Source organism: Macrobrachium nipponense, chromosome 39, assembly GCF_015104395.2.
Source record: "Macrobrachium nipponense isolate FS-2020 chromosome 39, ASM1510439v2, whole genome shotgun sequence".
NCBI classification, from domain to species: Eukaryota; Metazoa; Arthropoda; class Malacostraca; order Decapoda; family Palaemonidae; genus Macrobrachium; species Macrobrachium nipponense.
Window position 1 is genome coordinate 48,249,793 of NC_061099.1, and position 21,833 is coordinate 48,271,625.

The window sequence follows — 21,833 nt, forward strand, 5'->3', positions numbered from 1 at the left end:
AATTCAGGGCACTTTGTTTCGGTCTCTTAACTGCCCCACAGGTGTTCACGCGAGTGTTCACGCTGGTGTCACTTGGGCCCACTCAGTAGGATACGTCATCTGAGGTATCTCGACGATTGGTTAGTCCTGGTGACATCCTGCTCGCAGTTGCTACAGGACAGAGATCGACTCCTCGAATCCTGCCACGATCTGGGGATTGTAGTGAATTACGAGAAGTCAGATCTCGAGCCCAAGCAGAGGATGAAGTACCTGGGCATGCTGATCGACACGGTAACAGGGCGAGCCTTCCCCGCAGATTCGCGGATCAGCAGGTTCAGGGAGGCAGCAAGACGGTTCCTGTCCCTACAGGACCAGCCAGTTCTGCAGTGGCAGGTCGTGATCGGTCACCTGTCGACTCTCGAGAAGCTAGTCCCTCACAGGCGTCTTCACCTCCGGTCTCTTCAATGGAGACTAAAGGAGTGTTGGTCACAGCCAAGAGATCCACCTTTCTTCCCCGTGTCTCTCACGGAGGAGGTGAGGCAGGACCTAGCCTGGTGGCTGGACGACGGGAACCTCGTAAGAGGAGTGCCTCTTTGCACTCCCACCCCCTCCCGGAGATGTTGCTGTTCTCAGACGCATCGACCGAGGGATGGGGCACACACCTGGAGGAGTTGCTGGCCGCGGGTGTGTGGAACCATCACGACAAGCACCTTCACATCAACGTCCTGGAGCTCAAGGCGGTGTTTCTCGCTCTCCAAGAGTTTCAAGATCGTCTGGTGGGATATTCAGTGGTGTTAATGAGCAACAACACCACGGTAATGGCATACATCAACAAACAGGGGGCCTAGTGTCCCTCCCGTTGCATCAGTTGACGTTGCAGGTGCACGAGTGGGCTGAGGTACACTCAGTAGAGCTGTCAGCCCGCTGCATTCCAGGCAAGAGGAACGTGGTGGCAGACAAGCTCAGCCGTCGGGATCAGGTGATACGAACCGAGTGGTCCCTTCACCCAGACGTGGCGGAAAGGATCTTCAACCTGTGGGGGCGTCCAGTCATGGATCTGTTCGCCACCCGGCACAACAGAAAACTCCAGGTTTTCTACTCGGCTGTGCCGGACCCATGGGCAGCTGCAGAGGATACTCTTCAACACCCGCGGGACAACCTCTTCATGTACGCCTTTCCCCGCGTTCTGTCTGATTCGCAAGGTGATCAGCAGGGCGCTGGTCACCCCGAACCTTCGGATGATCCTGGTGGCACCCAAATGGCCTCAGGCCGAAGCACCGATAGAGATTCCCCCCTGGCACAACCTCCTGTCCCAGCCACACGTAGAACGGTACCACCGGTCAGTTCGGTCCCTGTGTCTTCATGGCTGGCTGTTATCCACCATCTCTTGCGAGCGAGAGGCTTTTATCGCAGTGCAGCAACAGAGATGGCTGGGTACCTCAGACAGTCCTCTGCAGCAGTATACCAGGGAAAGTGGTCCGTCTTCTGTGGTTGGTGTCCTCTCAGAGCCAAGGGATACAGAGGAGTGGATATATCCTCCTCCTTTGAGATCTCCCTCCTTATGAAGAGCTTCGAGAGGTCTTGCCCACCCAGGGAACTCAGGCCCCCAGGGTGGGACGTGACTCTCGTCCTTAGGAGTTTGACTCGAAGACCCTTCGAGCCACTCCGAGAGTCGTCAGACAGGGATCTGATCTCAAGACCCTCTTCCTGCTGGCCCTGGCATCAGCAGAGAGAGTAGGGGAACTTCATGGTCTTTCCTTCGACGTTAAGCATTCCAGGGGTTGGGGATCCTTGACACTCGATTTTGTCCCGAACTTCATAGGGAAGACCCAGAATCCTTCGGTCCCTGACGACCGGTTCGAGTCTTTCATGATCCCCTCCCTGAAGGACTTCACTGATAATGATGCGGATGAGATGCTGCTTTGTCCTGTGAGGGCACGCACTACGGCGCTATCTGAAGAGAACTCGACACCTCAGGCCTGAGTGTCGACGCCTCTTTGTTAGCACTGGGGTTACCAAGAAAGAGGTTTCCAAGAACACTTTCTTTCTGGCTGTGTGAGGATGATCAGGAGGGCGTATGACACGGATGGTAGTGACGACACCCGTACCCTTCGTCCGAGAGCTCACGAAGTCAGAGGTATTTGTCCAACCCTTGCGTTCCATAAGAACTTCTCCATGGCGCAGGTTTTGAAGGCAGGGGTTTGGGCCAACCAGACCACCTTTACTTCCTTCTACCTTTGGGATATCACCCACAGGTCCTTGGAAACCTTTTCCTTGTGACCCGTGGTGGCTGCTCAACAAGTTGTGTAGTCTACCCAGCACCCGAGCGGACAGAACAGCATTGCATCTTTGTGTGACTGCATGAATGGACGAGTGAAAGAGAGTGTGACTGGCTTCTCTTCCTCCTTTGTTCTTCCTCCTCTACCTGTGGGCAGAGGGCCGCGGTCGTCACTACGCTGAACAGGAAGCAGATGCAGGTAAGCTACACGACTGAGCTCCATCCTATCCCTTTCAGTAGTGATAGGAGTGTTTATCCACCACTCCCCAACGAGGGGGGGTGGGGGGGGAGTGGACGCCAACAAGAGACAAATCCATGACTTTATTTTGGCTCTTGAAGTAGGAACTAGTTCTTATGTTTTTGCTATTTATAAGAGATACGCTTGCCTCCCTCTTATAAATTTGGTCCAGAAGTCTGACCACTGACCCTGCGGTGCACACCCCGATCAGCTGGGCAGAGGCTAGGATCCCTCCCTCTGCTCTTACGACTAGGAAGAGCAAAGGGAGGGAACCAAGGTCGGAAGAACACCAGTCTGTTCATAAGACTCAGATTCCACCCACCAATAAGTGAGTCTTCCTATTGTTAAAGGACCAAGGGTTTGTATATGTATCGGAACAAATAACAATTTGTCGAAAATTGTATTTTTCCTAACTATACAAACCTGAGGTCTTTTACACATAGTCCCACCTCATGCCACCCCTCACTCTGTGTTTCCTGGGCCTAAAGCAAAGTGACTCCTCTCCTCGCGGTCGAGCTGACTGCCAACTACCGGACAAGTAGTTAACTACCGAACCCCCTTGTACGAAGCTTACAACCGGTTCAGCTGCCACTAAGTACCTTCCTATTGTTAAAGGACCTCAGGTTTGTATAGTTAGGAAAAAAACAATTTTCGACAAATTGTTATATTAGGAGAATCCTGGATGTCAATCCGGTACTGACCAGAAAAATCCAGTTATCCCTTCCACACCTAGCCAGGTAGATGCCCCGAGGGTCAATGGCCACGTGACCCACGACCTGCGACCTGTCTTCCGTGTATTGGCCAGATTCCCCCTTTGTGTATTTCCTTGTGTGTGCCCTTTACTCATAGAGTCCGACACTAGTCGTTTGGGGCCTTCTTATCTTTTATGAAGATAGACCCCCATTCTTTGTGTAACTCATGTTGTGGGAGGGCCATGAAGATAGACCCCCAGTCTTTGTGTAACTCATGTTGTGGGAGGGCCATGCTCGCCAGAGTCCACGTGCCCCGAGTGTGTGTCCTGGCCCCCCTTCCAATGGACGTTGGCCTCAACCAAGAGGAAGAAGAATAAGGGCAGGTCTCCCGTGAACAAGTCGCCCTGTTCCCTCCCAGTGAGGGGACTTAGGTGTGTTCATTGCCAGGCCTCTGCCCATTGCAGAGCTCGATTGGTCTGTATCGTCCGTACAGGTTGTATCGCCCAAGGACGATTACCTCCTGAGAGTGGTGTGGTCCCACTTCAACCTTCAGGGTCCTCCATCAGCCGAGGTGTTTCCTCTGCTCTCTGCTCGGTGAGCACATCTCACCCCGCTACAGTGCACGCAGTCTCGGAGCTGGATGCGCTGTCTGCGAGGGGTTTGGCTGCCACAGGAGGCAGCAGGAGCCGACGGAGTCTTTGTAGTTCCAGTCCCGGTCTTGGTCCGGCACCCCTTGTACCCCATTCAGATCACCTCTGAGGGACGACCAGTTTCAATGCTGGGGGCTGCCCCCGCTCCTTCTCGTGATGTTGGAGTTGATGGCCGGGACTCTCCCCCGAGGTAAGGCACCCTCGGTGGACGTAGCTCCAGCCTTGTCCGAGCTCCAGGCCCTCTTCCCCCTGGCCAAAAGCAGTAAGAGGAAGGGCAAGAGGAGGCACCTTCACCCAAGGATTAGCCCTCCTCGGAATCTTCGGACTTGGACAGGTTCTCCCATAGGAGGAGGCGTAGAGCAAAGCAGAGGCGCTGTGCCGGTAGCAGTCGAGCACATTCTTCCTCCTCCTTAGGCCGCTACTCCCACTCTCCCCGTCGTAGCCCGGACCACAGGGGTTGGGGTAGGAGCGGCAGCTGTCGTGTCAGATCTTGCCGCCACGGCCGCCACTGTTCCCCGACTGGTCAGTCCCCGCGTAGGGTGCTCCTCTCCACCACCGGTTATTCCCCCTGCAGTCTCGGTGGATCCTGCCCCGGTACCAGTGGGCCCCTTGGCAGTCATTCGTGCCAGGCAGGCTCCTTTCCTTGGCGTCCCTCCCCCTTGCGGAGGAGGGGGAGCCATTCGCCCTCTCTGGTTGGGATCGGGGTGCAAGCTTGGGCCAGTGGGAGTCCCATGACAGCCCCGCTGGTTCTGTCCGAGGCTCCTTTCCCAGATGAGCACCTGTTCCCCCTGGCGACCCACAGTCGGAGCCGCTCGCCATCACCGACCTTCCCTTCTCTGCCTGTAACAGCCCCTGCTTACCCCCTAAAGGATGTTGAAGACAAGGTGTTCGTCGAGGACAAGTTTCAGAACATCTTGGAAGGGCATGGCACCACGGATGAGGGATCAACCTTTAGGCGAGTCCTGGGTCTCGTTAGGGCCAAGAACCATCTGGCGGAGCCCAGTCTGCCTCCTGACGCCAGGAGGTCCATAGCTATGGTGGACTTCCTCTTGGGGGTCCAAAGGAGGCCAAGCCTCCTCTGAGTCTTCCCCCGGCTGGGAACACGACCCAGGCCATGGCCTGTGTAGTGCAAGTAGTTGTTGGTCTCAGGAACTCCTTGAGGTCCTACAGGTCCCTCCAACCTCTCCCAGCAGCCAAGACCAGACAGAGGAGGCTCTACACTCCTTAGGGCTTCTCGGCTTCCCCTAAGTCTGTTGAAGGGGTCCATACTTCCTCGCTCCAGGTCTCTCGGAGGAAAGGCTCTTGGTGGGGCCAGTTGCCTTTTCCCAGCCAGAGGCTATGGCGATGGAAGCCACGGCTTGGGCTATGGTCCACGTAGCCTCCTGGCTCGACCTTTGGTCCGGGGCAATGGCCAGGTTCGCCATTGACCATGACTTGCGGGGTGAGGCTGAGCTGGCTCAGGTCAAGGATTTGGTCCTGTGAGGGGGAAGGTCGGTTAGATTCCTGATGACCCAGTTCATTACCCAGTGGACCAACTGGGTCCTCCGGAGGAGGGACGCTGTCCTGGCCAGGTTGCCCAGGAGCCTCCCCGACAGAGAGGCCAAGGCCCTGAGGAACCCCCGTGTACAGGAGAGTACTTCTTCCCTGAAGAGGTTGTAGAGGAGTCCCTGGAACGATGGAGGAAGGCAAGCCAAGACGCCATCGTGTACACCCAGCCCAACATAGGGTGCAGGAAGCCCCCCGCCTGAGACAACAGCAGAGGCACGGGCCGCAGCCCTCCTGGTCCAACCTCAAACCCATATCCAGAGGTTGGGGAGGACAAGGGACTCAGCCCTCCCCCAGGGTCCCCTCGTCTTCCTCTTCCTCCTTTAGACCCAGACCTGCCACCTCCCGAAGGGGTCGAAACCGCTGCTTCCCCAGACGGAAGTAGGACGCGAGGCCCCCTTCCCTCTCTCCCGCCACAGATGGGGGGTTGCCTCTCGAATCATTTGCGGAACTGGGAGGATCACAGAGCTGACCCCTGGACAGTCCGAGTCCTCAGAAAGGTTACTGGATCCCCTTTCAGGATGGGAAGCCTCCCCTGACAGGGGAACTGGAAGGACAGTCCTTCCAGCCCTGGGACCCCAATTACGGCTAACCTTTACAGTCGGAAGTTCGGTCTTTGCTGGAGAAGGGAGCCCTCCAACAGGTGGTGGACAACTCTCGGGGTCTTCAGTTGCCTCTTCCTGGTGAAGTCCTCAGGCGGTTGGAGGCTGGTCATAGACCTGTCAGTCCTGAATATGTTCGTCCTCAAGACTCCCTTCAAGATGGAGACCCCGAGGTCAGTCCTGGCAGCCCTGAGGGAAGGGGACTTCATGTTGTCCCTGGACATCAAGGACGCATACTTCCAGATTCCAGTGCACCCGTCCAGCAGGAAGTACTTATGGATCAGATGGGAGAGCAAGACCTACCAGTTCACAACTCTCTTTCCATGGCGCCGCAGGTTTTCACCAGCGTTCTCCCTCATGTTGTCCTGGGCTCACAGGAGGGGGATCCATCTCCTGTGGTACCTGGACGACTGGTTGTTGCCTTCCTCCTCAAGGAAAACATTAGAGAAGCAGAGCCTTCTGCTCGGTCCTGGGCATATTTCTGAACTGGGAGAAGTCCCAACTGGTCCCAACCACCAGGATGGTGTACGTTGGGATGGATCTGGATATGAAGGTGGTCAGGGCCTTCCCCGCGGAGGACAGGCTGACCAACCTACAGAAGATAGCTCAGCCATTCCCACAGAACTCCCCCCTCCCAGTGAGGGAGTGGTAGAGACGCTGGGCCATCTGGTCTCCCTGGCGAAGCTAGTTCTCCAAGGCAGACTAAAATTGAGACCCGTCCAGTGGAACCTGAAGGAGGGTTGGTTGCCAAAAGAAGACCCTCTTCAGAAACTCATCCCCCCCCTCACAGGCCACCAGAAAGGCCCTCTGGTGGTGGTTGGACTGGTCAAGCACCCTCCGAGGGATCTCTCGGACTTCTCCCAGAGATGCTCCTGTTCACGGACGTATCGAAGGAGGGATGGCTTGACCCTTGGGGCATGTACCTGGCTAGTTGTGGAAGGAATAACTTGATCTTTCTGGTTGGCACCGGATTAACATCTAGGATTCTCTTATTAAAGTATTTTGAGGTAAGTATAACTAGGAAAAATACAAATTACCAAGAATTTGTAGTATTAAGGATAAGGATGGAAATGTATGGAGAAATGAGAGCGACATAATAAGATGGGAAGAATATTTTGAGGCCTTATTGAATGAAGAAATTGAAAGATTTCTAAGAGATGGACACAGATTATGGACCGGTCACAAAAATAACAAAAGCTGACGTTAGAGTGGCACCAGGAAAGATGGAAAATAGTAAAGCGGTGGGACCAGATGGCATACCTGCAAAAGCCTAGAAGGGTCTTGATGAAGAAGGAATTGACATTGTGTGGCTGCTAATGAAAAAGATTATGGAAAGTGAGACGATACCAGAAATATTTAGGGAAAGTATATTAATCCCAATATTCAAAGAGAAGGGGACATTCAGTGTTGTGAAAATTACCAAGGAATCAAGCTCATGTCACATACACTAAAGGTATTAGAAAGAATTATGGATGAAAGATTATGGCAACAAGTTTTCATCGGTAGACAGCAACCAGGATTCTTGAAGGGTCTCAGTGTTGTGCATGGTATTTTTGCTCTGAGAAATTATGGAAAAGCACAAAAAAGCAAAAGATCTTGCATATAGCCTTTATAGACCTTGAGAAGGCATATGACAGAGTACCATGTCAGGAAATATGAAGATGTCTCAGGGAGAGAGGAGTGATGGAGAAGTATGTCAGAATGATCAGGGAGCTGTATATAAATATGTATAAAGACCGCTGTCAGATGTACAGTTGGAAGAACAGAAAATTTCCAAGTTGGAGCAGGGCTACATCGGAGATCTGCTCTGAACCCACTTTTGTTTAATATTGTCTTGGATGTGTTGACTGAGGATGTCAGGGAGGAGCTACCAAGGTGTGTGCTTTATACAGATGACATAGTCTTGGTAGTCGAGAACAGGGAAGAACTGGAGGGGAAGCTTGAGAGGTGGAGATATGCCTTGGAGAGTAGAGGTTTTAGGATAAGCAGGAAAAAGGCAGAATTTTTTACAACCAAATTGGATGGCGACCAGCAAACCACAATCAAATTAGGCAGAGGAAACATCAAAAGGGTCCATAAATTCAAGTACCTTGGCTCAGTGATTGACAATGAGGGGAATATGGACAAGGAAATTAACAACCAGATTCAGTGTGGTTGGAACTACTGGAGGCAGGTGTCTGGTGTCATATCTGATAGGTAGATGAGAGGAGTAACTAAAATGGACAGAAAGAAAGTGCAATAGGCAAGGTTAAGATGTTATGGCCACCTGACGAGAAGAGAAGAGCAACACATGGCAAGAGAAGTGATGGAGACGTGGAGGTGGATGGAACATGAAGGAGAGGAAGACCTAAGACCAGGTGGAGAGATTGCATTAGAGATGATATGAGGGAGAAGGGAGTACGGGAGGAAATGACACAGGACAGAGGTAGATGGAAGAGACTCCTTAAAAATGGCAGCCCTGAATAGGGATAAAGCTAGGAAGAAGAAGACTGAATTCTTGGACTTCTCAGGCTTTTCCATCTCGTAAGAGGGTCGACTCTTGCCTCCACACAGTCTGTCAGAATCTTTCTCTCCCAGTCTGCTTGGCCAACCAGTGGATGAGTCTCCTGGGCACCTTGGCCTCTATCGAGCAGTTCGTGACATTGGGCAGACTGTACATCAGACCTTTGCAGTATTTTCTCAAGGCCAGCTGGGACAGAACCCAACCGGAGTCGTACGTATTTCCCATCACACAGGAGGTCAAGGCAGACCTGTGATGGTGGTTGTGTGAAGGAAGACTACCCAGGGAAAATCTATTTTACCTCTGCCGGGCCCAGCCATCAAACTTCTCCGTTCAGTCTCTAAGAGACTTAACTAGAAAGACTCCCTCGTTGTATTAGCCATTGACACGAGAGTAGGTTTACGCAAGGAGATGCAGCATACTCCTTCTCTCTCAGGTTTGTTGTTTCTTCTCTATTAAAAGTCTAGCCGACATCCTTGGTCTGGAGGGAGAGGAGACTTCTCTGCTTGGTAAGAGCCCTGAGATACTATCATCAGGGGACTAAGAAGATTAGAGTCCCTTCTAGTGTTGCTCCATTTGGAACTCCTCCCGCCTGATGTCAAAAATTGCGATCTCCTAGTTTTTGAGAGACTTAATTTTCGAGGTGCACTCTCGGATCCGGGAGGACACTACCTTAAATTAAGGTTTGAGCATAGCAGATTCGAGCGTTTGCTACTTCTCTTGTCTTTTGGCACAACATGTCCGTCTCCTCCATCTTGTAATCAATGTATTGGAGATGGAAATGCAAGTCTTTCTTCGGATTGTATTATGTATCTCAAGAAGTGGAATTGGTTTTCGAAGACAGTAGTACGTTAGGACCTTTATCCGTGGCTGGCATGGTGTTGGGAGAGGAAGCATAGTGGGCTCTCTGTCCTCTATCTCCTCGCCTTGATGCAAGGTGTGTTTAGTCCAACATGAGCCTGGGGATACATGGTACCTGGAGTACCCAACAGTTCTTTTAGTGGTAGGGCGTGGGTTTTTTTTTTATTGTAGTGTGGAGACAGCCTCATATGATTTTATTCTGGTCTACACCCAGGGCAAGGGAACCTTTTAACTTTGCTAGCCATTGGAGTACCTCCTTTGTTGCAGAGTCCCCCACTATAGGAGGCGTCCCATGGCCATACCACTACACCACTACGGGTTAAGATGAGCACCAACCAGAGGCAGTACCTACTTGAAGTGGCTCTTATCAGGTAAGAAAACAAGCATTATACCAATAGGTACTGGCAACTCTTCTGCTACCTATGTCATTAGTACTTAATGTTTTGAGGTAGAACATGTCCATGTATCCCACCTCCTGTCAATGTGGATCCAGCTGTGTAATTACTAGATAAGTTACTTATATAAAAATGACAGGGCAAAAACAGTTGAGCTCACTGCTACGTCGCTTCTCTCTGTACCCCAAAAATGGTCGGAGTCCAGCCACCTATAGTAGGCAATTGAATAGTTCCAAAGAATTTTGAATTTGTTACGACACGTAATACAAACCCTCAGTCCTTTACATAAGGAATAACTATTCAGCGCCAGCTGGACTGGTCGTAAGATTTACTAACAAGGTAGTTCAGCAGTAACTGCTTGTCCGATGGTCAGGAGTCCCGCCCGACTGGAGGTAAACCTATCACTTTGCTTTCGGCCGCCATCAGGTGTAGACATGTGTCCGCCTCTCTGCTCACCTCTGTCGTGAGATTTTGTTGATGTACAACTTTAAGCTGCTTACTTCAGCCCTTTTTCTTTGTGAAATACTTAGTGTGTGTGCACCTGTAAGTACTTTATTCATTATTTTTGTTAATTGTTTGTGGAATTGCATTGCTGGAGACCATGCAGTCCCATGAAGTGGAGAAGCCCCCTCGCCCCCATCCAACCGGAGAGTGTGCCCTGGAGTGGGAGGCTGCAGGTGTGGGGCAATTAGGTCCAGCGATGCTGTGGACCCTCATTTTTTGTGTACGCGGTGCCGAGGGCGGGAATGCTCTTAAGCTGTCCCTTGTGATTTTTGTGTCTCCTGGTTGGAGGAGCAGTGGGAGTTGTATTAGAAGAGGAGGAAACCACGTAAAGTCGCCAGGGTGTCGTTGGAAAGCTCTCCCTCGACACCTCTGGTGATAGACACATTGTCTTCCTTCCTCCCTCCTAGCCAACTCGCGTGGATGGCTCTCTCTCCTTCGGGGGATGTGTCCTGCTCCGCCTCTTCCCTCGATCTGTCGAGTGCAGAGGAAGGAGCGCAACACCCCGACCTGGAGTTGTACTCGGGGTCTTCTGTCCGTTCAGGGTGGGATCTTTCCCCCTCTGAGCAAACAGGAACCCCCCCTATTAACCCGACTGTTGCTTCCCCGGGTGTGTCTGCCTCCGCGGGTGGAGATCTTCAGCAGGTGTGGCGATCGCAGAGTCTTCCGGGCACTCTGGGTATCCAGGGGCTGATCCAACACCTGGCTGTGGCCCCAGTTACTCACAGGGTGGTGACAATGACGACCACCACTCTCTCTGGACTAGGGTGTACCGCACTGCCGCATCTGGTGTATACACAGCATGTGATGACAGTAACCCCTTCGGCCGCAGTACAAGCCCCGCTGTTGTACGTTCCTCGGAAGGAGACAGTTCCTCCACCGCCTGGGTTTGCTGTCCTCGCCCCGCCCCCTGACTTTGAGTGCCTGAAGAGCTCCCCTCTTGACCGTCCTCCGGTAGCTGATGCTGTGCCTGCTGTCTCCATACCTGCCCGTGGAAGTGCTGATGCTCCCGCAGGTCCCTCTGGACAGGCGCAGTTGGGCCGTGTTGCTACCGCAACTGCCCCAATTCCGTCCCTGTATGGAGGACCTGTCGGTTGTCATTGTCCTGAGGAAGCTGGCGAAGAAGTCCAAGAAGAAGAGGAAGGTGTCGTCGTCTTCTCTGTCATCTTCTTTGTCGTCATCTTCTGCCACCTCATCCCCTTCGACTTCCAAGGCCCCCCAGCCAAGGAAGAAGAGGTGGCCTCCCCCCCTCTAAGAAGTCTCACACAGAGACTTCTAAGGGTCTGTCCCGCTCCGGCGGGACAGGTGGGTCTTCTGCTGGTCCTCCTGTTCCTCCGGGAACGGGTCCCGTCTCTCTTTCCCTAGGGAAGAAGAAGACGGGGACCATAGGGATACCGGCTACCGCTGGTACCTCTGCTCCCGGCTCCAGAGGTTCCACCTCCGGACCGGGAACCGTCTCAGCTGCTCGCTCATGAGCGCCACCGAGTGTAGGTCACCTACCGGTGACCATGCAGCCAAGGTCCAGACCGTTGAGCACACTCACCGTCAGGGCCCAGGCACAGAGCGGAAGGCTGGCAAGAGTTGCTCAGGTGACTTGCCAGGCTGGCGATCGCTTTCGTGGCGATCCCCTGGTTCCCAGGGTTGACGCGATGGTCCCACCAGACCGTTCACATGTCGAGGCTGGGAAGAGGTCCCCCTGGTCACCAGTTGGACCTGGTATCGTAGCACGTCGAGAGGACGGTGCTCGCTCTCACCGTGTCAGTGGACACTACCAGCCACCCGACCGTCGCTCCCACCGGGACCAGACGGTTTGCATGACTGGTAGCAGCTCTCCTGATGCACAAGACTGACGCTACCATCCTCAGTCCAGCGCTTCTTCACACGGAGACTGCTGGTCCAGACCTGCAGCTCGATTGCCACCGCGGGTTGGCGATCGCCTGCAGTCCTCCCAGCACCGGCTTTGCTGGTAGGCAGGGCAGGAGCATCAGGCCTTCCTCACCTGTCCCTTCAGCCTCATCGGGTTACACCGGGAGGAGCGAGGTGAGCAGGGGTGACCGCGAGGAGTGCGCTCCTTACGGTCCCGCCACGAGAGCCTATGATCCTGGCTCGGTCCTTGGACCTAGCAGGTCGTATGTGCAAGTGGTTGGAGGAGACCATGAGGGGTCTGCCGAGGTTCTTCCTCTTGAAGGAAGAGTGTTTCGAGAGGTGATCGGCCTTGATGGATCTGACACTCCATTGCCTCAGGACGCGATCACCCCCAAGATACAGAGGTCCATTGCAGAGGTAATTGCGCTGATTCGTCAGCACAATGACCTCGGGGAAGGATCGGTGGTTACTCCCTCTGACCCTCCATCGAGGTTAGAGTCGTTCTGGGGACCTGAGAAGGAACCCAGAGCGACAGTGGGTTTACTCTGGTCCACCTTGGCCGACGGTGTGCTAGACCAGGTGAACGCTCTCGTCTGCGGGCATGAAGATTCGCTCAGGTCAAGCCGGTCGGACAAGATGCTTCCCCCTCCTCTGCCTCGCCAGCGGTGTTTCTACATGCCTTCATTAGACCCACTGCCGACCAAGCAGGTTGATCCGGAGATAGCTAGGCTAACTCCGGGGGTGCCTCTCCATCACCTGCTGTCCCAGCAAGAGGCATCGTCCCTGGAAGCGACTGCCATGGCAGCTTTCCAGGCCGTCTCCTGGCTGGATCTGTGGTCACTCACAGTATCCAGAGTCGCAGCCTCCTCGCAAGCTATTGTTCGCGAGGAAGACTCAGCGTTCGGGAAACTTTGCCAGTCTGGAGGTAGGGCCATCTCCAACCTCGCCCACCAGACAACCAACCTATGGGCCAACCTGGTCCTGAGACGACATGACTCAGTCCTGGCTCGGGTAACCAGAGCGGCCAGTCGAGAGGTAACATTGGGTCTATGTAACGGACCGTTGCTGGGTTCCTCCTCTCTTTTCTCCAGAGAGATGGTGGACACTGCGGTGGAAAAGTGGAGAACTGAGGACAGTGACTGCCTAGTACACCAAGCAGTCTCGAAGACTTCTGGGCAATCTCGAGCAACTGCGGCCAAGCCTCGGAGCTTGGCTAGCTCTTCCTCCACTACCAAGACGCTAGCACTGTCGAGGTCAGCGCGAGGAAAGACCCAACCTTCCTCTTTTGCTTCAAGGAGTGAGCGTCACCCCTCCTCCCAAGCCTCCTACTCTCGTGGGAGACCGGCTAAGCGGAAGGGGAAGAGAGGGAAATGCTAGGGACGGTGTTCCCCCTCACCCGCTGCCGGAAGTTGGGGGGTGCCTGGCAAGCCATTGGGCAACTTGGCAGCACTACGGAGCCGAGACCTGGGTAGTGGATGTCCTTCGGGAGGGATATCTACTGCCCTTCGAGTCGAGGCCACCCCTCACTTCACACCCAGTCCACCTTCAGACATACGTCCCCGGTTCTGCCAAGGATGTAGTACTGCAAGAAGAAGTCAAGACCATGCTGAGCAAACGAGCTGTGGAGATCGTGCAAGATCAGTCACCAGGTTTCTACAGCCGACTCTTCCTGGTGGAGAAGTCTATGGGGGGCTGGAGACCGGTGATAGACCTCTCTCCCTTGAACCGATTTGTTCGCCAGACTTGGTTCACGATGGAAACAGCATGCTCAGTGCTCGATTCCATCAGGGAGAGCGATTTCATGCTTTCAGTGGACCTGAAGAATGCGTATTTTCAAATATCCATTTATCAATCCTCCAGGAAGTACCTCCGCTTTATCCTCGACGGGACAGTGTACCAATTCAGGGCACTTTGTTTCGGTCTCTCAACCGCTCCAAAGGTGTTCACGCGAGTGTTCACTCTGGTGTCGGCTTGGGCCCATTCAGTCAGGATACGTGTGATGAGGTATCTCGACTATTAGCTGGTCCTTGTGAGCTCTCGCTCGCAGTTGCTCCAGGACAGAGATCGACTCTTCGACTTCTGCTGTGATCTGGGGATCGTGGTGAATGTCGAGAAGTCAGATCTCGAGCCTAAGCAGAGGATAAAGTACCTGGGCATGCTGATCGATACGGTACCAGCACGAGTCTTTCCCCGCAGACTCACGGATCAGCAGGTTCAGGGAGGCAGCCAGACAGTTCCTGTCTCGACAGGAACAGTCAGCTCAGCAGTGGCAAGTCGTGATCGGTCACGTGTCGTCACTAGAGAAGTTAGTGGAGACTAAAGGAGGGCTGGTCACAGGCACGGGATCCACATTCCTTCCTGGTTCCTCTCACGGAGGAAGTAAGGGGAGGACTTGGCCTGGTGGCTAGACGACAGGAACCGCTTAATAGGAGTGCCCCTGCACACTCCCCCTCTAGAGATGCTGCTGTTCTCAGACGCATCAATTGACGGTTGAGGCGCACGCCTGGAAGAGTTGCTGGTTGTGGGAGTGTGGAACCATCACGACAAGCACCTTCACTTCAACTTCCTGGAACTCAAGGCTGCGTTCCTCGCACTCCAAGAGTTCCGGGAACGACTGTTGGGACACTCAGTGGTGTTGATGAGCGACAACGCCACGGTAATGGCATACGTCAACAAACGGGGGCCTAATGTCCCTCCCATTGCACCAGTTAGCGATGCAGGTGCACAAGTGGGCCATAGCTCACTTGGTAGAGCTATCAGCCAGATACATTCCAGGCAAGAGGAATGTAGTGGCAGACGAGCTCAGCTGCCAGAATCAGGTGATTGGGACCAAATGGTCTCTACACCCAGACGTGGCAGAAAAGCTCCTCGACCGGTGGGGGCGACCAGTAGTGGATCTGTTCACCACCCGGCACAACAGAAAACTTCAGGTTTTTTTCTCAGTTGTGCCGTACCCATGGGCAGCTGCAGAGGATGCGTTCCAACACCCGTGGGACAACCTCTTCATTTACGCCTTTCCCTGGTTCTGCCTGATTCGCAAGATGATCAGCAGAGTGTTGGTCACCAGCAATCTTCGGATGATTCTGGTCGTGCCATTTGACATCCGGACCTGCTGGCTCTTCTCTTGGAGGCACTGCGAGAGATTCCCCCATGACACAACCTGCTGTGCCAACCGCACGTAGAACGGTTACCACCAGGCAGTTCATTCCCTGTGTCTTCACAGTTGGTGGTTATCCACCATCTCTTGCTAGCGAGAGGCTTTTCTCGCTGAACAGCAACAGAGATGGCGGGTTACCTCAGACAGTCCTCTGCAGCATTATACCATGGAAAGTGGTCTGTCTTCTGTGGTTGGTGTCGTAGACAGGGTCTCTCTCCGCTCAGAGCCACTCTTCAGCAGGTAGCGGATTTCCTCATCTTTCTTCACCGAGAGAAGCTTATCTCTGTCTCTACAGTCAAAGGCTACAGAGCCACCCTGGCCCCAGTCCTTAATCTCCGAGGAGTCGATATTTCCACCTCCATGGAAATATTTCTCCTAATGACGAGCTTCGAGAGGTCTTGCCCACCTAGGGGACTCAGGCCCCCGGGGTGGGATGTGACTCTCGTCCTTAGGAGCTTGAGTGGCAGACCCTACGAGCCACTCCGAGAGTTGTCAGACAGGGATCTGACCCTCTAGACTGTCTTTCTGCTGGCCTTGGCATCGGCAAAGAGAGTAGGAGAATTCCATGGTCTTTCCTTCGATGTTCAACACTCGAGGGGATGGGGATCAGTTACGCTCGATTTCGTCCCAGATATCGTAGCGAAGACTCAGAACCCTTCGGTCCCTGATGCCAGGTTCGAGTCCTTCACGATCCCCTCCCTGGAAGACTTCACCGGTAATGATGCGGATGAGATGCTGCTTTGTCCTGTGAAGGTGCTACGTCGCTGTCTGAAGAAAACTCGACACCTCAGGCCTGAGTGTCGACTCCTCTTTGTTAGCAGCGGGGTGACCAAGAAAGGAGTGTCCAAGAACACTGCTTCTTTCTGGCTTCATGAGGTAATCCGGAAGGCATACGACTCAGACAGGAGTGCCAACACCAGTACCCTTCGTCCGAGAGCCCACAAAGTCAGAGGCATTGGTCCAACCCTTGCATTTCACAAGAACTTGTCTGTGGCACAGGTACTGAAGGCAGGGGTTTGGGCTGACCAGACCACCTTCACCTCCTCCTACCTTCGGGATATTGCCCACAGGTCCTTGGACACATTTTCCTTGGGACCCATGGTGGCTGCTCAACATGTGTAGCTTTACTGGACAAGGTAGCATCTTGTCCTTGTGAGACTGCATGAATGGAGAGTGAATGAGTGTGACTGGCTTCTCTTCCTCTTCTTTTTCTTCCCTCTCCCTGCGGGCAGGTAAGCTACGTAACCGAGCTCCGTTCTATCCCTTTCATTAGGGATAGAAGCGTTTATGCGTCCCTTCCCTAAGAGGGGAGGAAGTGGACACCAGTGAGAGACAAACCCAATGCTTTATATTTGGCTCTTACATAGGACCTAGTTTTTGCTTGCTATTCATAAGAGGTACGCTTGCCTCCCTCTTATGAATTGGTCCAGAGGTCTGACCACTGATCTTGCAGTGCACGCTCCGATCAGTTGGACAGAGGCTAGGTTTCCCCCCCTTTGCTCTTACGACCAGGGAGGGAACCCAGGTTGGGCGAACACCAGTCTGTTCACATGACTCGGATTTCACCCACCAATAAGTGAGTCTTCCTTATGTAAAGGACCGAGGGTTTGTATTATGTGTCGGAACAAATCACAATTTTTGAAAGTAAATTTTATTTTTCCTAACTATACAAACCTGAGGTCCTTTACATATAGTCCCATCTCATGCCACCCCTCACTCTGTTCCTGGACCTAGAGCAAAGTTATATGTTTACCTCCAGTCAGGCGGGACTCCCAACCATCGGACAAGCAATTATACTGCCGAACTACCTTGTCATTAAATCTTACGACCAGTCCAAAAATTGTGATTTTTAGGCCACTGTGGTTGGAAAACTCATTGCTATGTACGTATTTATGTACTTGGTAAGTATGTACAAAACTTTATTTTATTATAGAAATGTCATTTTTCAATAGAGTTATGGAGGAGTAATGATAGTAGTTTATATTTGACAACGTCTTCAAAAGAGAGAGAGAGAGAGAGAGATTGGTGGAAGAATGAATGGGAGTGGTTAAATGGCGGCCAGAAGCATGTCTGTTGTGGCGCTCTGTAGTATGTCAGTGGAAGTTTTTTACCTGTAAGTAGTGAGGCTTCTGGTGAAGTCAGAGTTAGTTTTTGGCAGCAGTTATCCTTTGGTGGTTAGCTGTTTTGGTGTTATCTGATAGATTTTGGGGTTGTGAAGGTGTTGTGCATGTGTCTGTCTGGTTGTGGTGAGGTTGGTGGTGCATTTTCAGTGCCTGTGAGTGGTGGTTGGGGCAGTGTTGGTCTTTGTGGGTTGTTGTGCCGGGGGAAGTCTTGTGGTTATCGTGTTCTTTTGGGCTGTTGGTGTTGGTCTGCAGTGATTGTCAGGTTATTGAGTTGTTGTGGGTTTGTGGGTCTCGGTTGGTTGGTTTGTGTTTGGTTGTCGGCTAACCTATAGCCTAGGTATATCCGGCGGACAGCACAGCCTAGCCCTGAGTATCAGAAGCCAGAGGTGAGTATCTGTTTGGGTTTTTTTTGTTCTGTATGTTGGTATGGGTTAATTGTCCTGCTGTATTTTGTAGTGTAAAGAGGAAACTGTGATTGAGGGTGGGTTTGGTAGCCAGACAGATTTAAGTTTATGTGGGGGAGATTTGCTTGTTATCCCGCCACATTATTTTTTGGCGCCCGAACAGGGACTGCTGGTGTGGCAGCTGCAGGACAATTGGTCTAGGCTAGTGTGTATGAGTGGTGAGAAAGTTTGGGATGGAAGGATTGAGTGAGGTGGAGAGGCTGAAGGAGGAGTTGAGGTTGGAGAGGGAAGTAAGAGGACAATTGGAAGTGGATAATGAGAGAATAAGGGTAGAGCGTGAGGAGCTGAAGAGCGAGTTAGAGGAAATGAGAGGAATGCTAAGGAGTGCAAAAGTGGAAATGAAAGAAGTGAAAGGAGGGGAAGAGAGAATGGTTGAGAAAATGGACGAAAAATTCTTAGTGATGATGAATGCAGTGCAGGAGATGATGAAGGTGTTCATGGGAGAGGGAGCTGTAGGAGGTAGGCCTACTAGGTCTTGTGATAGGCCAGAAGTGGTAAAGACAGTGGAAGAGCGAGTGGATGAAACTACGAGTGACGAAGGTGACTTGGTTGTGATAGGTAAAGGAAAGAAGGGAAAGAGACAGGATTAGGATAAACCTGAGGACAAGAATAAGAAGGGGGCTGAGGAAAAAAAGACAACTAAGAGAAAGAAGGCTAGTAAGGATGACGGACAGGATGAGACTAGGACTGAATAAATTGGGAAAGGGCTGAGAGTGATTTGGATAGCAGTGAGTGGAAACAGGTGGGTAGAAAGAAGGGTAAGAAGAGCGTAATCAGGAGCATGGATGTTAGTATGGAAGTCGATTCGCTGTATTCGGACGAGGTTAAGAGGGATCAGAATGGAAGTAGCGAAAGTGAGAGTGAGCGGGAAGTACGAAAGGCTGTATATATTAGAGAGATACCTAGATGTGCACAATACGAGGAATATGGTAGTAGGAACATAGGGGATTTTTTTAAGGAATATGAAAGGTATTGTGAGGCAAAGTATGGGGATAACAAGAGAGTCTGGGCAAGAGAGTTGGGCAGCTTTTTGACAGGATTTTTGTTGAATATGTATGGGGTAATGATGTGTGTGGGGAATGTGCCTTATGAGAGTGTGAAAGCCAGGATTGTGGAACAGGCGAAGAGGATAAGGACTAGTGTTAGATATAGGAGAAAACGTGGTTTTGATGAGGTAAGAATGAATGTTGGTGAGTCGTTGTTGCTGTATGTCTGTAGGTTAGAAACATTAGCCAGGAAAAAGTTTGGGGACGAAGGGATAAATGAGTGTAAAGAGTTAGTGAGGAAGTTGTTGGCGACTGTGCCTGAGAGTGCGTATGAGTTTGTAAATCTGAAACGTAAGGAGAAAATGCGATGGACAAATGAAAGGTTGACATGGAATGACATTTTGGAAATAGTAGAGGATTATGAGTTGGATAGGTTTATGAAAGAGAGTAGATGTGTTAGTGTTAGGACTGAAGTAGCTGATGTTATACCAGAGTTTAAGAGCTATAGGGAGGCAGTTTTAGAAGGGCCAAGGCGAATGGCAGAGCGAGTGGTTGATAGGAGTGTTAGAGCCAGTAACGTGAGTATGGTTAGCCCCAAGAGAGATCGGAGTGCAAGCGTTGGAAGAGTAGGGTCAGTTAGTCGTGAACAAGAGCAGCAGTGTTACAGATGTGGAAAGCTAGGGCACAGGAAGAATGAATGTCGGTGGGCGTTGGGAGCGTGCTTTGGGTGTGGCCAAAAGGGGCATTTAGTGAGCGAGTGTAGGAAAGATAGGGATATTAAATGATACAGGTGTGGGCAAGTGGGGCATATAGCAAGTGGATGTCGGGGTACTCGTGTGACTGAGGTTTGCGGTAATTGCGGGAAGAAAGGGCATTATGCTAGGATGTGTAAGATGTGTAAGGAACAGCTGGCAAAATGTGTTGAATGTGGAATGGAAGGTCATGTGGTGAGTGTGTGTAGGTGAAAGACGATGAGTCAGGTTGGGAATTCGGGAAACTAGGTGTTAAGGGGATTCAGTTGGGTGGGTCCTCTAGTATGCGACAGTATGTTCGGGAGAATGCGATGAGTGAGTGGTTGAGGGTGAATAAGTATGAGCCAACTGTCGGTGAACAAATGGGTCTGGGAGATCGACAGTTGGTGTTGGTTGAGTATGGAAGAAAACGGAAGAGTGTGGAGAGAGGAAGTGGAAGGGAAAAGTGTGAACGGCATGGTAAGGGGTTTGGTGGTAGGGTGCAAACGGTTGATAAAGCGTATGCTACGGATGACTTTGAGGGAATGAATGATACTTGTAGTGTATGTGGGTTTGAGTTGACAGGGACAAATAAGACTTCAATGAGAAGGAAACTGAGTAGTGAGGAGGTAGTTGATAGGATGGATAAGTCTTTGTAGGAGTTTGACAGAAGTATGGATGAACTGAGTGGTTTGGTGGCCGAAATACGAGAGATGTTGGAACCAGAGTTAGAAGACATTGGTGAAGTAGTTAATGGAATTTGCGAGGATGGTAGTGAGGGAGATAATGGGAATTTGACTGAAAGTGGTTTAGAAGAAGTGAATGGCGATGTAACTGAAGGAGTGTATAATGGTCCCCAAACAAGATCTGAGCATCCTTGGGTGTTGCGAAAGGCAATTTAGTGTGGATGCTGTGAGTGTAAGGAGACGTTGTCAAATGTAATGGGGGAGGTAATATGGAGGAGTAATGATAGTAGTTTATATTTGACAACGTCTCCAAAAGAGAGAGAGATTGGTGGAAAAATGAATGGGAGTGGTTAAATGGCAGTCAGAAATATGTCTGTTGTGGCGCTCTGTAGTATGTCAGTGGAAGTCTTTTACCTCCTAAGTAATGAGGTGCCTGGTGAAGTCAGAGTTGGTTTTTGGCAGCAGTTATCCTTTGGTGGTTAGTTGTTTTGGTGTTATCTGATAGATTTTGGGGTTGTGAAGGTGTTGTGCGGTGTGTCTGTCTGGTTGTGGTGAGGTTGGTGGTGCATTTTCGCTGTCTGTGAGTGGTGGTTGGGGCAGTGTTGGTCTTTGTGGGTTGTTGTGCCGGGGAAGTCTTGTGGTTGTCGTGTTCTTTTGGGCTGTTGGTGTTCGTCTGCAGTGATTGTTGGGTTATTTAGTTGTTGTGGGGTTGTGGGTCTCGGGTGGCTGGTTTGTGTTTGATTGTCGGCGTTTGGTGGTTGTGTGTCGGCTAGCCTATAGCCTAGGTATATCCGGCGGACAGCACAGCCTAGCCCTGAGTATCAGAAGCCAGAGGTGAGTATCTGTTTGTGTTTTTTTGGTTCTGTATGTAGGTATGGGTTAATTGTCCTGCTGTATTTTGTAGTGTAAAGAGGAAAGTGTGTTTGAGGGTGGGTTTGGTAGCCAGACAGATTTAAGTTTATGTGTGGGAGATTTGCTGCTTGCTCTTAAGCTTGTTATCCCGCCACAGATTTATGCAGGCTAAAGAAAAATACCCAGATTATTAGTTTATATAAGAGTGCTGCACTTTTCAGTTGTTTGTACTCAATGGCATGTAACAGTTAGAGTTCTAAGTCATTATAATTATGAATACGTTCTCTTCTACTTCTAGGTAATACACCACTTCATCATGCAATTTCTCTCTATGATTCTGCAGTTCCTGTCATGTTACTGGACGAGTCCAAAAAGGTTTCAGCCAGTAGTACTAAAGGTAAGCAATTTTCCGTTTTCATATGACAGTCAAGCATCACAGTATGTGTCAGTGTTTGCATTTAATTGGTACAATTTCTGAATTTTCAAAATGAACTAAATTTTTTATTTTTTCTGAGATAAGTATATGTAGTGGATTCACTGATTCACAGAAAAGCAAAGCCAATGTTATTCATGAAAGATTTTTTTTTTTTTTTTTTTTTTTTTACATTTTTATTGTGATTAGCAGAGGAAGAAACAAAACTTATGATTGTCATTATCAGACATAGGGTAAAACATCACCGACTACCAACACTTATCACGCTGGACGGGTCTTATTCACTCGATATTT

General features: G+C 51.2%; 2 protein-coding genes across 4 annotated transcripts in view; both read left to right on the plus strand.

Moving 5' to 3' along the window:
• The window catches only part of LOC135210327 (uncharacterized), a 702,311-nt gene that overhangs the window by 72,273 nt on the left and 608,205 nt on the right, over positions 1-21,833 (plus strand).
• Positions 1-21,833, plus strand: part of LOC135210325 (poly [ADP-ribose] polymerase tankyrase-1-like) — a 331,749-nt gene that overhangs the window by 25,851 nt on the left and 284,065 nt on the right. For all 3 annotated transcript variants that reach the window (XM_064243209.1, XM_064243210.1, XM_064243211.1), the window contains exon 6: positions 21,405-21,503. In XM_064243209.1, coding sequence (XP_064099279.1) covers positions 21,405-21,503 — 99 coding nt within the window. The remainder of the gene's footprint in view (positions 1-21,404; positions 21,504-21,833) is intronic.